At 51.7% G+C, this 11449-nt stretch overlaps 1 protein-coding gene across 5 annotated transcripts in view; it reads left to right on the forward strand.

Moving 5' to 3' along the window:
* The window catches only part of CD276 (CD276 molecule), a 32695-nt gene extending 27752 nt beyond the window's left edge, over nucleotides 1–4943 (forward strand). For 4 of the 5 annotated variants that reach the window (XR_004258658.1, XM_032244779.1, XM_032244776.1 and 1 more), the window contains 3 exons: nucleotides 113–154; nucleotides 1610–1645; nucleotides 3369–4943. Coding sequence is in view for 4 of the 5 variants with exons in the window: in XM_032244779.1 (XP_032100670.1) it covers nucleotides 113–154; nucleotides 1610–1645; nucleotides 3369–3391 (101 nt within the window). In the remaining variant the exon portion in view is untranslated. The remainder of the gene's footprint in view (nucleotides 1–112; nucleotides 155–1609; nucleotides 1646–3368) is intronic. The other variant, XM_032244778.1, reaches the window with a different exon arrangement.
* The last annotated feature ends 6506 nt before the right edge of the window (nucleotides 4944–11449 follow it).

The raw sequence follows: 11449 nt of genomic DNA on the forward strand, positions 1-11449 counted from the left end.
TCAGGCCCACTCAGGCCCTGTTCATAGCTTCCTGCACTCTCAGGTGGGAAAGCGCTGGGCTGAAAATGGGCTTGCAAAAGATATTTGATTATTCTGAGTTCTTGCCTTGCAGGAGCTGAGGACCAGGATGGGGAGGGAGAAGGAGCCAAGACGGGTGAGTCTGAACTTGGAGCTGGAGGAGAGACATATGGGACAGGAGAGAGGACTCTAGGAGCTGGAGGGGCCAGATTTCCTATAAGGTTTGAATGAAGTGTGTCCTCTGGACTGAGGCGTCCCCGCCCTGGTGCGTCTGCTCTTTGCCCAGAGTTGGGCAGGAGGTGGATCGCCCAGCTCCCCCCGACCAAGTGTTGCTTCATTTCTCCTGCCAGCCTTTATCCATCTGCCAGGGCCTATGACACCTTGCAGGCCCCACACTGAAGAGTCTGGTGGCTTCCTAGGGTGGGAGCAGGGGCTCGGGAGATAAGGCAGTCTGGGTTTAAATTCCAGCTCCATCTCATTAAACAGAGTGGCCTTGAGCAAGATGCTTTCCCTCTCTGGCTTCAGCTTCCTCACACGTAAAATGGGCATAATCACAGGTTCATAGGTTGTTTGAATTATCAATTAATTTAATTAACTGAGATAATGTATATAAAGGACCTAGTACTATACCTAGTGCCAAGTGCTTAATATGCGGAGACCTATTACTCTTAGGCAAACAGCTTAAGACCATCCTGTTCTAGCTACAGGCTGTGTGGCTTTGGGTAAGGTGCCTTGCTTCTCTGGGCGTCAGTTTCCCATCTGTAAAATGTCATCCTGACCCTGCCCTGATGGCAGCAGAGGGCTGTTTTGAAGCTCTCTCAGGTGACTGGGGAGGGAGGTACTTGCAAAGGGCATGGGGGCATGGCACAGTAAGCCAGGGCCCAGCTTGGGTGGATGCCAACGCACTGGTGCCCATGGCCACTGGAGGCTGACTTCCAGGGGATCCTGGGCTGGGAGAGGCAGGTTCCCGCTGAGCCATTTGGGATGGTTCCAGTTAATGCCAATTCCTTCCCCTCCCCCGCAGAAGGAAGGGCAGGAGATTGACACTTGGGGACTGCTATAAATGATGCCAATTAATTCTTTGCCTGTTGGTGCCCAGTGTGGCAGGCATAGAGACAGCTCTGGGATCAGACCTTATTTTTCATGCTCAGAGGCAGATGTAGTTGGCAGAAAGGAGGGAGTGGGGAGAAGAGTGTGGGTTAGGGAGCTGGCTAGTCTCATTCCACCTGGTCCCAGGCCCACCTGCGAATCTGCCAGCCTCCTTTAGTTTCTCACTTCACCCTGTGTGTAGAGTGGGCGCAGGGCACTTCCGCATCTCCAGCTGGAGAGCGAGGGCTGGAGGGTTATCCTATTCTATAGATGCAGAAAACTAAGGCCCAGAGAGGAGAGTGACAAGCCACAGAGTGGAGCTGGGACCTGGGACTGTGGCTTGGAATAGCAGCCTGGGGCCCTTTGCCTTGTGCTGTGATGTGGTCCCACTCTGCCAACTTCTCACACCCTTTCCAGCCCTCACTCCTCCCTCTGCCTGACTCCCTGTCCCACCACTTCCCACGGTTCCTCCCTCACTGTGTGCTCCTTCCTTTTTTTACAGCCCTGCAGCCTCTGAAACACTCTGAAAGCAAAGAAGGTAAAGACACCTGGGCTTGAGATTGTGTGTGCATGCATCTGTGTGTGAGAGGCTGGGAGGGTGGGTCGGGGTAGGCGTCATCCTTTCACTGGTGACTTGAGGCCCCCTCTGCAGAAGAGCAGCCTCGACTTCCCCCTAGTGAGATGGCAGAGGGCTGAGTGACCAAGGTCCCAGCTGCTCTAATGGGACCCAAATATGACAGAGGCTTAACCAGGACAGGAGTTTATTTCTCCTTCCTGTGATAGTGTGAGCGGCGGTAACCTTAAAACCACTAATGAGCTGGAGCCAGGTTCCACTTACCTGGAATCTGCCCTCTTCAACTTCAAGCTTTCGCTCCTAGCTCTAAGAGGCTGCTGCAGCCCCAACGCCCCCTCCAGAGCCAAGGGAGAGAGAAGGGGAGGATACCTTTCCTTCTAGAGCAAGGCTGGAAGTAGGCTGCCTCACTTCTGCTTACATACCATTGTTAGAACCCAGGCATATGAGCCGTAACTCAGGGGAGGCTAGAAAAGTGTTCAGCTGGGCAGCCATGTCCCTGGTGCACAGTAGGTGGTTAGTAAATGTCTATAGTCATTATTAGGCCTATTGTTGTAATGTCAGTGGTTACACCTGGAAATGTAGGAGGTCAGTCATTTCCTTCCTGTTGTTCAGAATCGAATGACCATAGAAGAGTTGGGCAGATGGAGATTAAAAATGTCAGCTTGGGCCAGGTGTGGTGGCTCACGCCTGTAATCCCAGCACTTTGGGAGGCCGAGGTGAGCGGATCACTTGAGGTCAGGAGTTCGAAACCAGACTGGCTAACATCGTGAAACTCCATCTCTACTAAAAATAAAAAAATTAGCTAGGTGTGGTGGAGTGCGCCTGTAATCCCAGCTACTTGGGAGGCTGAGGTGGAAGTATTGCTTGAACCTGGGAGGCGGAGGTTGCAGTGAACTGAGATTGTGCTACTGCACTCCAGCCTGGGTGACTGAGCGAGACTCCATCTCAAAAAAAAAAAAATATATATCAGCTTGGGCGTTTGAAGCGTTGCTGGAGAATGTGGCCTGGATGGGCAAAGCAGTCAGCTTCCTAATCCTGCTGCTCCTCACTGAGGTAGCCTACCCCACCCCCAGTCTCTGGCCACGCTGGACAACCAACAGAAGCAGCACCCAGATGGGGGAGCTCCTCTTCCCAGGGACAGAGTCCTAAGAATGGACAAGGGCAAGGGCAGGGGCAGGGCCTTCTCTATTCAGCTCCGGATGCAGAGTGGGGTCTGGAATGTGAGTCTTTGGGGTGCCTCTCTACATGGAGACAGGAAGCCCGAGGGAAGGAGGAAGGCCCCTGTGGCATCACTCTCAGGGGAATTAGTGTGGAGGGGACACTGGGAAGGCTGCCTGCTGGAGGAGGCAATTGGGCCCGGCCTTGTAGGGTGGGACAGACAGGAGATGAGAAGGGAAAAGTGAGGGAAAGTGGAGGGAAGTGTGGAGGGCGATGGGCCTGTGGGGACTGAGTGGGGGCTGCATGAGGTGGTCTCCCTCAGGTGCCCCGGCAGGCCTGGCACCTGCATCTGTCTCTGGGCCTTGAGGCCAGTGGTCAGCATGGGGGGTGTTCGCTGGGCTGCTGTCTCACACACACTTCCCACTTGAAGTGTGACCAGGTACCCGGGTTTCTGACATCATCCCCAAAATAGAACTTCTGGCATCTAATGCTTTTCCCCCACTCTTTTTCTTCCCATCATGAAATGAAGATGATGGACAAGAAATAGCCTGACCATGAGGACCAGGGAGCTGCTGCCCCTCCCTGTGGCTCCTACCCTCTGGCTGCAATGGAGCTGCACTATGAGCCCCGCCCCCAACAGACGTGTCCCGCTCTGACAGGTGGGCTCCTTCTCCAAAGGATGCGATACGCAGACCACCGTGCAGCCTATTTCTCCAATGGACATGATTCCCAAGTCATCCTGCTGCCTTATTTCTTAATAGACACAATACACAGACCACCCCACAACGTTATTTCTCTAAGTCATCCTGCCTGCTGCCTTATTTCACAGCACATGCATTTCCTAGGGACACAGTACCCTGACCACATCACCACCCACTTCTTCCAGTGCTGCGTGGACCATCTGGCTGCCTTTTTTCTCCAAAAGATGCAATATTCAGACTGACTGACCCCCTGCCTTATTTCACCAAAGACGCGACACATAGTCACCCCGGCCTTGTTCCCCCAATGAGACTGATACACTAGTTACCACGTTCAGCCCGGCTTCCACCTGCATAGAATCTTGTCTTCTCAGATGGGGACAGTGCAGCCTCCGCATCTCCTGGAGTCTAGAAGCTGTTTCCTCTCTCCTCCTTCCTCCTCTTGCTCTGGCCCCAGTATCGACCTTTTCCCTCCCTGCCCCAAGTGAAGACAGGGTACTCTTCGCCCACCACACGCACAGGTACGCAGAGAGACCTGCAGGTGCACGTGCTGGAACACGTGTGGTTCCCCCCGACCCTGGCCCAGCCTCCTCTGCAGCGCCCCTTCTCCTGCCCACCCTCCCCGCAGAAGCACGTGCTGTTCTCCAGGGATCTGTGATGGGGCCCCTGGCGGTCACCTTCTGTCCCTCTGCCTTTCCACCTCTTGGTTCCCTTACTTTCATTTATCCATTCAGTTAATGTTTATTGAGCAACTACAGATGTCAGTACTGTGTTAGGTGCTGGGGGTCCTGCGTGGGAAGGTCAGTTCCTCCCTCAAGGACTCCCCATCCAGCTAGGAGACAGACAGCCAGCTACACTCCCCTTGCAGTTCTCGGTGGGGCTCCTGCCTCGCTCCCTGCTCTACCACTCCCTTGTGCTCAAGGCTTTCTGGATACTTCACCCCCATCCCATCCCTAATTCTTACCCAGAGCATGGGGTGGGGGCAGAAACCTGGAGAAGGGACATAGCCCCTTGCACGGCCAGAGAATCTGGTGGGTGTCCAAAGTGTCTGCCTAGGCATGGGCAAGTGGGCAGACACCAAGGTCCCCAGACCTCGCATAGCAGCAGCAGGGGCGGAGCCTGGGGCAGAGTAAAGCCAGGAGTGCTTTGGGGACACAGAGGGGACTGCCCCCCACCCCCACCATGGTGCTATTCTGGGGCCGGGCAGGCTCTTCCTGGCTTAACTCTGGCCAGCTCCAGGCCTCTGGTGGAGTGAGACTTCAGACGTTCTGATGCCTTCCGGATGTCATCTCTCCCTGCCCCAGGAATAGAAGATGTGAGGACTTCTAATTTAAATGTGGGACTCAGAGGGGTTTTGTAAACCGGGGGTATATTTTGGGGAAAATAAATGTCTTTGTAAAAAGCTTTTTCTCTGTGAAGTGTTTGGAAGCAGGGTGGGCCCCAGGACTCAGCCAGAGGATTCCCTCCAGGATGTTGCAGGCTGGGATAGGGAAGCTTGGTCCTCCTTATCTCATTGTCCTTAAATCACTGGATCTCCAGGACCATTTGGCTCCCTCTCTGGCCTCAGCTTCCCTCTGGGTAAAGTGAAGTAGGTTCTCCAGAAAGCCAGGCCCTTTGGTCACTGTATGGGGCTTCTCTCACTGGAAGCATCACCCAATTTCTTTGCCTCAGAAAACTCAAGCTTAGGCTTGTTAGTGCTCTGCTAGTGTCTCCACTTTAGAGACAGGGAAGAGACCCAGTAAGAAGCTGGCACCAGGACAAGAGTTCTGAATGCTGTTTCTGGCTGACTGCATTGGATGGGCACCAGGACAGGGATCAGAGGGCCATTCCCAGGTCATAGTTCTGGCCTGTGACCCTGAGCAGGACATTTACCTCCTGTGGCCCTTGGCTTTCTCGTACAAAAAATAGCCACCTATGCACGGTGGCTCATGCCTGTAATCCCAACACTTTGGGAGGCTGAGTTGGGAGGATCGCTTAAGGCCAGGATTTCAAGACTAGCCCAGGCAACATAGCATAAAAGTGAAAAAATAGCAAGGAAATAAAAAAAATTAGTCAGGTGTGGTGGCACACACCTGTAGTCCTAGTTACTCAGGAGGCTGAAGTGTGAGGATCGCTTGATCCTCAGTCCAGGAGGTCGAAGTTGCAGTGAGCTTTCATTGTCCTGCTGTACTCCAGCCTGGGCAACAAAGCAGGACTCTGTCTCTAAAGGAAAAAAAAAAAAAAAAAAAGAAAAATAGGGCTGAGGTTTTAACCACCTTCTACTTTGAAAGACTGAGAGGAGGCACAAGGCTTCCGGAGAGCCAGATTCTAGCCTGTGGGAGCCTGTCTAGGGTACTGCATTTGTCTGGCCCTGGAGGACAGGAGTCTCAGCACTGGGACAGCCTGGAGCTTCACAGACCCTGTAGCAGGAGGAGCCTGTGCTGGGGGTCAGGACACTTGACTTTCAACCTTGACTCTCAATCTGGCTTTGCTACTAATCTGTGTCCTTGTCCTTCATACCTCTGAGCCTTACTTTCCTTATCTATTAAATAGGGGTAACAAGTCATTGTCCAAAAAGTATGTGGCACTCTTTACAAACTAGAGGATTTGTTGTCAAGTTGATGGCCCTAGGGGTGAGATCAGTCATGTTGCTTAAAGTTCTGTCATTGGCGCTGTGGGTGGGTATTAGGATGGAAAGACTTCATTGTTTGCCCCTCAATCCCACTGTACACCCTTGAGCTGTGGCTTTACCACACTGGGCTTCAGTCGCTACCTGTAATGTAGAGACAGTAATAGTTCCTGTTTCAAAGCATTGTTGAGAGGGTTGGACGAAGCAGTGATTGAGAAGACACTGCAATTAGGCTGGGTGTCATGGCTCACGCCTGTAATCCCAACATTTTGGGAGGTTGAGGTGGGTGGATCACCTGAGGTCAGGAGTTTGAGACCAGCCTGGCCAACATGGTGAAACCCCATCTCTACTAAGAATGTAAAAAAATTAGCTGAGTGTGGTGTCACACGCCTGTAGTCCCAGCTACTCAGGGGGCTGAGACAGGAGAATCATTTGAGCCGGGGAGGCAGTGGTTGCAGTGAGCTGGGATTGTGTCACTGCACTCCAGCTTGGGTGACAGAGCAAGACTCCATCTCAAAAATAAATAAATAAAAATAAAAAGACACTGCAAACCACGAGGTGCTGGGCACATGCGAGGGGTTGTTCTTGCCCTCCCTGCAGCCAGGCCCATGCACCGTTGCTCCCTAGGTGATTTTGCAGATTGAACACAGTGATTTGGAACAAGCTGTCTGAACCCCAGTTTGTCCATCTGTAAAACAGGCACAGGAACCCGTGCTTGTGTGTGTGTGTGTGTGTGTGTGTGTGTGTGTGTGTGTGTGTGTGACAGGGCTGGAAAAGGGTCTGACACTGTATCAGGTGCTCCATGGATCAACCCAGCAAGTGGGGGACTTGCCTGGAGGCTGAGGGGTAAAGAAAGTGGCAACTAAGTCCTCCGGTGAAAAGTGCCCTGGACAGCAGTATTTTTAGCCGCCCTTCCTGGGCAAAGCTCCAACTCCTGCATTTTAATGGAGAAATAATTCTCACAGTGCGACAAGCTGTAGTCTGCAGGTGTCACATCCATATTAAAGAGGGGACAGAGTGAGGTTCATTTGCCTGGCTGGAGGTGTGACCAGAATTCGCCTCCAGGACCATTTGTCATCAGGGCTTGAAGACCAATTAGTGGATCTGACCACTCACCACCCAGAGGGAGGAGACTGGAAGGAGGGGTGACAATGGTGTGGCCAGGGCACCTGGATCATCCTGCACCTTCTACTTGTGTGTCTGGAGCATTCTGCTTACACTAGCAGAGCCTGGCAGCTGGCGGAGTCTGGGCTGGGGGTCAGGACGCTTGACTTTCAATCCTGGCTGTGCTGCTAGACTGGCCTCCTTCTAGGCTGTTGTATCCAGTCTTACACATTTACAAAAATATCATAATCAAACATTCTGCAACCTTTTTTTTTTTTCTGTTTTTCTTTACTCTTTTCCCAAGTCAGTTCTTCTAGAGTGCCCTCATCGTCTTTACTTTCTATATTGATGTGTAACATACCTCTAGTATTTACAAGATGCTAATCCTCAGTGTATGACTCCAAGAATTTTTACACAAATCTCTACCCATATAACCACTACCCAGATCAAGATACGGAACAGCTTCTGGATTCCAGAAAGTTCCCTGGTAACCCTACCCAAGCAACAGCCCCGCCTACTTGACTGCTTTCACCAATTAGTTTTACTTATTCTTTGAACTTCCTATAAATGGAATCCTGCAGTCCATGCTATTTTGTATCCAGCTTCTTGCAAAGACCTCCCTTGTTCTTTTTAAATGGCTACATAGTATCTCATAGTACTGCTGTTCCAGACTATATTTTGCTAGTTCCTACAGTTTAGACACAAATAACACAGATTTGTGCTGAGTTTCTACTGTATGGAGCCCTAGAAGTGGGATCTCTGGATACATTTTAAGTGTTGGGAGAGTTGCCAATTGTTTCCGCTGCCTTTTTAGCCAGTCCCTGTGACAGTAAGAATGTATAAGTGAAGAAAACTTATGGTGAGTGGAAAAACTGATTCTAGACAGGGCCGAGATAGTGCTTGGATTCACACCCAGCGGGGCTCTCGGAGACCTCGGAGTGGAGCCTGATTCGGTAGTGCACAGGGCCTGGAGTCATCCCTTCCACCGCTCTGGACCACCTTGCCCTTCAGCATCTGTCTGTCACCACCACTGCCTCAGTTCCCAGGAGCTGTCTGCATCTCGGTACTCCAGTCCTGGGCCAGTGTGTCTGCCTCCTGCAGGACTATAGGGGCCCAGCACTGTGGTCTGAATGAATTGGTGTCAGGGTTGAGCACTACACCCAGAGCACCTGACCGAAATTGATGGGGGAAGGTTCTCAGCATCTTTGGGGTTTTTCTTTTTTCTGTTTTATTTCCCTCCCTCCCTCCCTCCCTTCCTTCCTTCCTTTTTCTTTCTTTCTCTTTCTTTTCTTTCTTTCTTTTCTTTCATTCTTTCTTTTCTTTCTTTTTCTTTTTCTTTCTTTCTTTCTCTTTCTTTCTTTCTTTCCTTCTTTCTTTCTTTTTCTTTCTTCTTTCTTTCTTTCCTTCTTTCATCTTTCTCCCTCTTTTTCTTTCTTCTTCTTTTTTTTTTTGAAATGGAATCTCACTCTGTCACCCAGGCTGTAGCGCAGTGGTGCAATCTCAGCTCACTGCAACCTCCACCTCCTGGGTTCAAGTGATTCTTCTCCCTCAGCCTCCCGAGTAGCTGGGACCACAGGTATGGAGGCCTCCACACCCGGCTAGTTTTTCTATTTTTAGTAAAGATCGGGTTTCACCATATTGGCCAGGCTGGTCTCAAACTCCTGACCTCGTGACCTGCCTACCTCAACCTCCCAAAGTGCTGGGATTACATGCGTGAGCTACCACACCCAGCTTCTGTTTTCTTTCTTTTAAAGAGGGTCTCACTGTGTTGCTGAGGCTGGAGTGCAGTGGTACAGTTATAGCTCACTGCAGCCTTGACTTCCCGAGCTTGTGATTCTCCTGCCTCCGTCTCCTGAGTCACGGGGACTACAGATGCCCACCATTACACCTGACTAATTTTAAATTTTTTTGCAGAGATGGAGTCTTGCTATGTTGCCTGGGCTGGTCTCAAACTCCTGGGTTCAATCAATCCTCCTGCCTCGGCCTCCCAAAATGCTGAGATTACAGGGGGCGCCAGCCACTGTGCCTGGCCGGCAACCTGCTGGATGCAGGTGCCTCAGGTGAGGCTAAATCTCTTGCACTTGTGTCAGAGAGCATTCCTAACCTTCAGCATTGCCAACTCCAGGTAATTATGGTGACACTACTTCATTACTAATGAGGCAGCACTCCGTTAGAACAGAATAACCTGGATCTCATAGACGAGGCATAACCCGGCCCTCAGACACAGGGTCTGTGACCTTGCCCCCAGCCTTTCTCCACCATCCAAGTAGCAAAATATCCTCTGCCCCTCAGCCTCCCTTAGCTTATATGATTTCTCCATCCCAACGGCCTCCTCTGGATGTGTTTCATCGGCGTCCCTTGCAGATGGAGCCTCTGGCATGGATCACGATGCTTCAGCTCATGATAGATCAGCTCTCACCTCCCGTATCCAGGGCACTATGTTCCTAGTGATACAGCTCCAGATCCCATTAGTCCAGCGGCTCTCAATCCTGGCTGCCCATTAGAATCACTTTGGGAGTTCTAAATGGTGCTTGGGCTCCATCCCCAGAATTTCTGATGGAATTGGTTGAGTTTATTGCTAAATATTTGATGTGCCTATGCCAGTGGCCCTAGTCTGGCTTATAAATTAACCTAAAATAGGATTCAGAGGACAGCCCTGAGCAGAGACCTTTGGGACCCCACCTCTTAGGTAAGCTAAATATTCTCAGTGATGACTGTATCAGACTGTGGGGTTTTAGGTTTTTAAGGAAGGGAAGCACAGAAAATACAGGAGCAAGGAAGGTTGAGGGAAGTGACAGTGCTTAGTTCGGAAAGGAGGGGGCCCTGTTCCCCGTGTTGTGGGGCTGGGGAGAGAGCAGGCATCCCGAGTTCCTGCACCCAATCAGACCAGACATGAGGTTCTGGGAAATTGATGAAGGATGAGGTGCCACTCGTGATGGCTCAGTGCTTTTCAGCTCCAGGAAATGAGGGGCATCCCCTCCCCCTCCTCCTCTCACTGCCTCCCTTTTGTCTCTGTGTCTCTCCCCTGTCGCCCCCAGGCCTCCAGATGTGCACAGCCACGTGGCTGCTTCTGACTCCCTCTTCCCTCCAGCACCATGTCCTCCGCGGAGGGAAGGACCATCTGTCCTGCTCCCTGTAGCCGTCAGTCTACGTGCGTGTGCCAGGCTCAGGGAAATAATAGCCTTCGTGCTTTTCCTGCTTCCCTGCCACCTCCCATCTCACACGTGCTTCAGAAGCAGGGTATCCAGGAGTCTCTACCACACTGCAGCCCTGCAGTATCCAGAGGGACTGAAGCCCAGCAGCTCTCCTCTACCACCCTCCGCCCTCCTTCCTGCGGCTAGCTCTCTGGCCTCTAGTTCTTCCCCAGTCTCAAAACTCACCCATCCAAAGTCCACCTGCCCACCTACCTCCCATAATTCACAGGCCAGCATGCTCCCTGGGTGCTGGTCTATACTCTATTCTGTTTCATTCCTGCTCCTTATGTGGCAATGTTCTCTCCTAAAATGTGCCTGCGGAGTGTGGTCCCCATTGTTGGAGGTGGGGAGGAAGAACTGATGTGTCTCTGCAGAGCCTGCCAGCCACTGAACTGACATTTTGCCTTATTTGCTAAGATAATTTAGTGTAATTTGCTACTAATGAATGAATGCACTTCTTGTTCTTATAGCTTTTGTAATTGCGTTGAAGTCCATGTGCTCGCTGACAGCAGCTTCAGCAAACGTTCCGGGAACCGAAGCTGGCCAGGTTGCAGAGGGCTCAGCCTCCTTGGGTGACCATGCTGAGGACCTTGGTGACCTGCGATGCATGGCCAGGGTGCTGATTTTCTTGGTGTCTCTCTCTGTGCTGCTTTTCTCTGCATCCTCCCATCCACTGCAGCCAGGAGGATCTGGGTCAGCCCAACAGGAGAATGCTGGCAGCCAGGGGTTCTGGACCTAGGACACATTTGGAATGGGCTCTGCAGTGCTAGAAGAGGAAAGTGCATTCTGTTCTGTCCACAGGATTGGTGATGAGGGAGTCAGGGGGAAGCATAACGGAGAAGGGGACAGAGATGGCCGGCCAGTGGCAGAAGTTGCATGTTCCATATTCAATCATTTTTATAAGCATTTGCTCCAGCTGCCCCCAGCCCTGGATCTGCTCTCCCTCCTCTGCCTATGCAGATCCTCCGCACTCCCTCCCATGTATCCCCCCAGACCTCTGCAACTC

This window comes from Sapajus apella, unplaced genomic scaffold (assembly GCF_009761245.1).
Source record: "Sapajus apella isolate SASKATOON/1434 unplaced genomic scaffold, GSC_monkey_1.0 scaffold55, whole genome shotgun sequence".
Classification (NCBI taxonomy): Eukaryota; Metazoa; Chordata; class Mammalia; order Primates; family Cebidae; genus Sapajus; species Sapajus apella.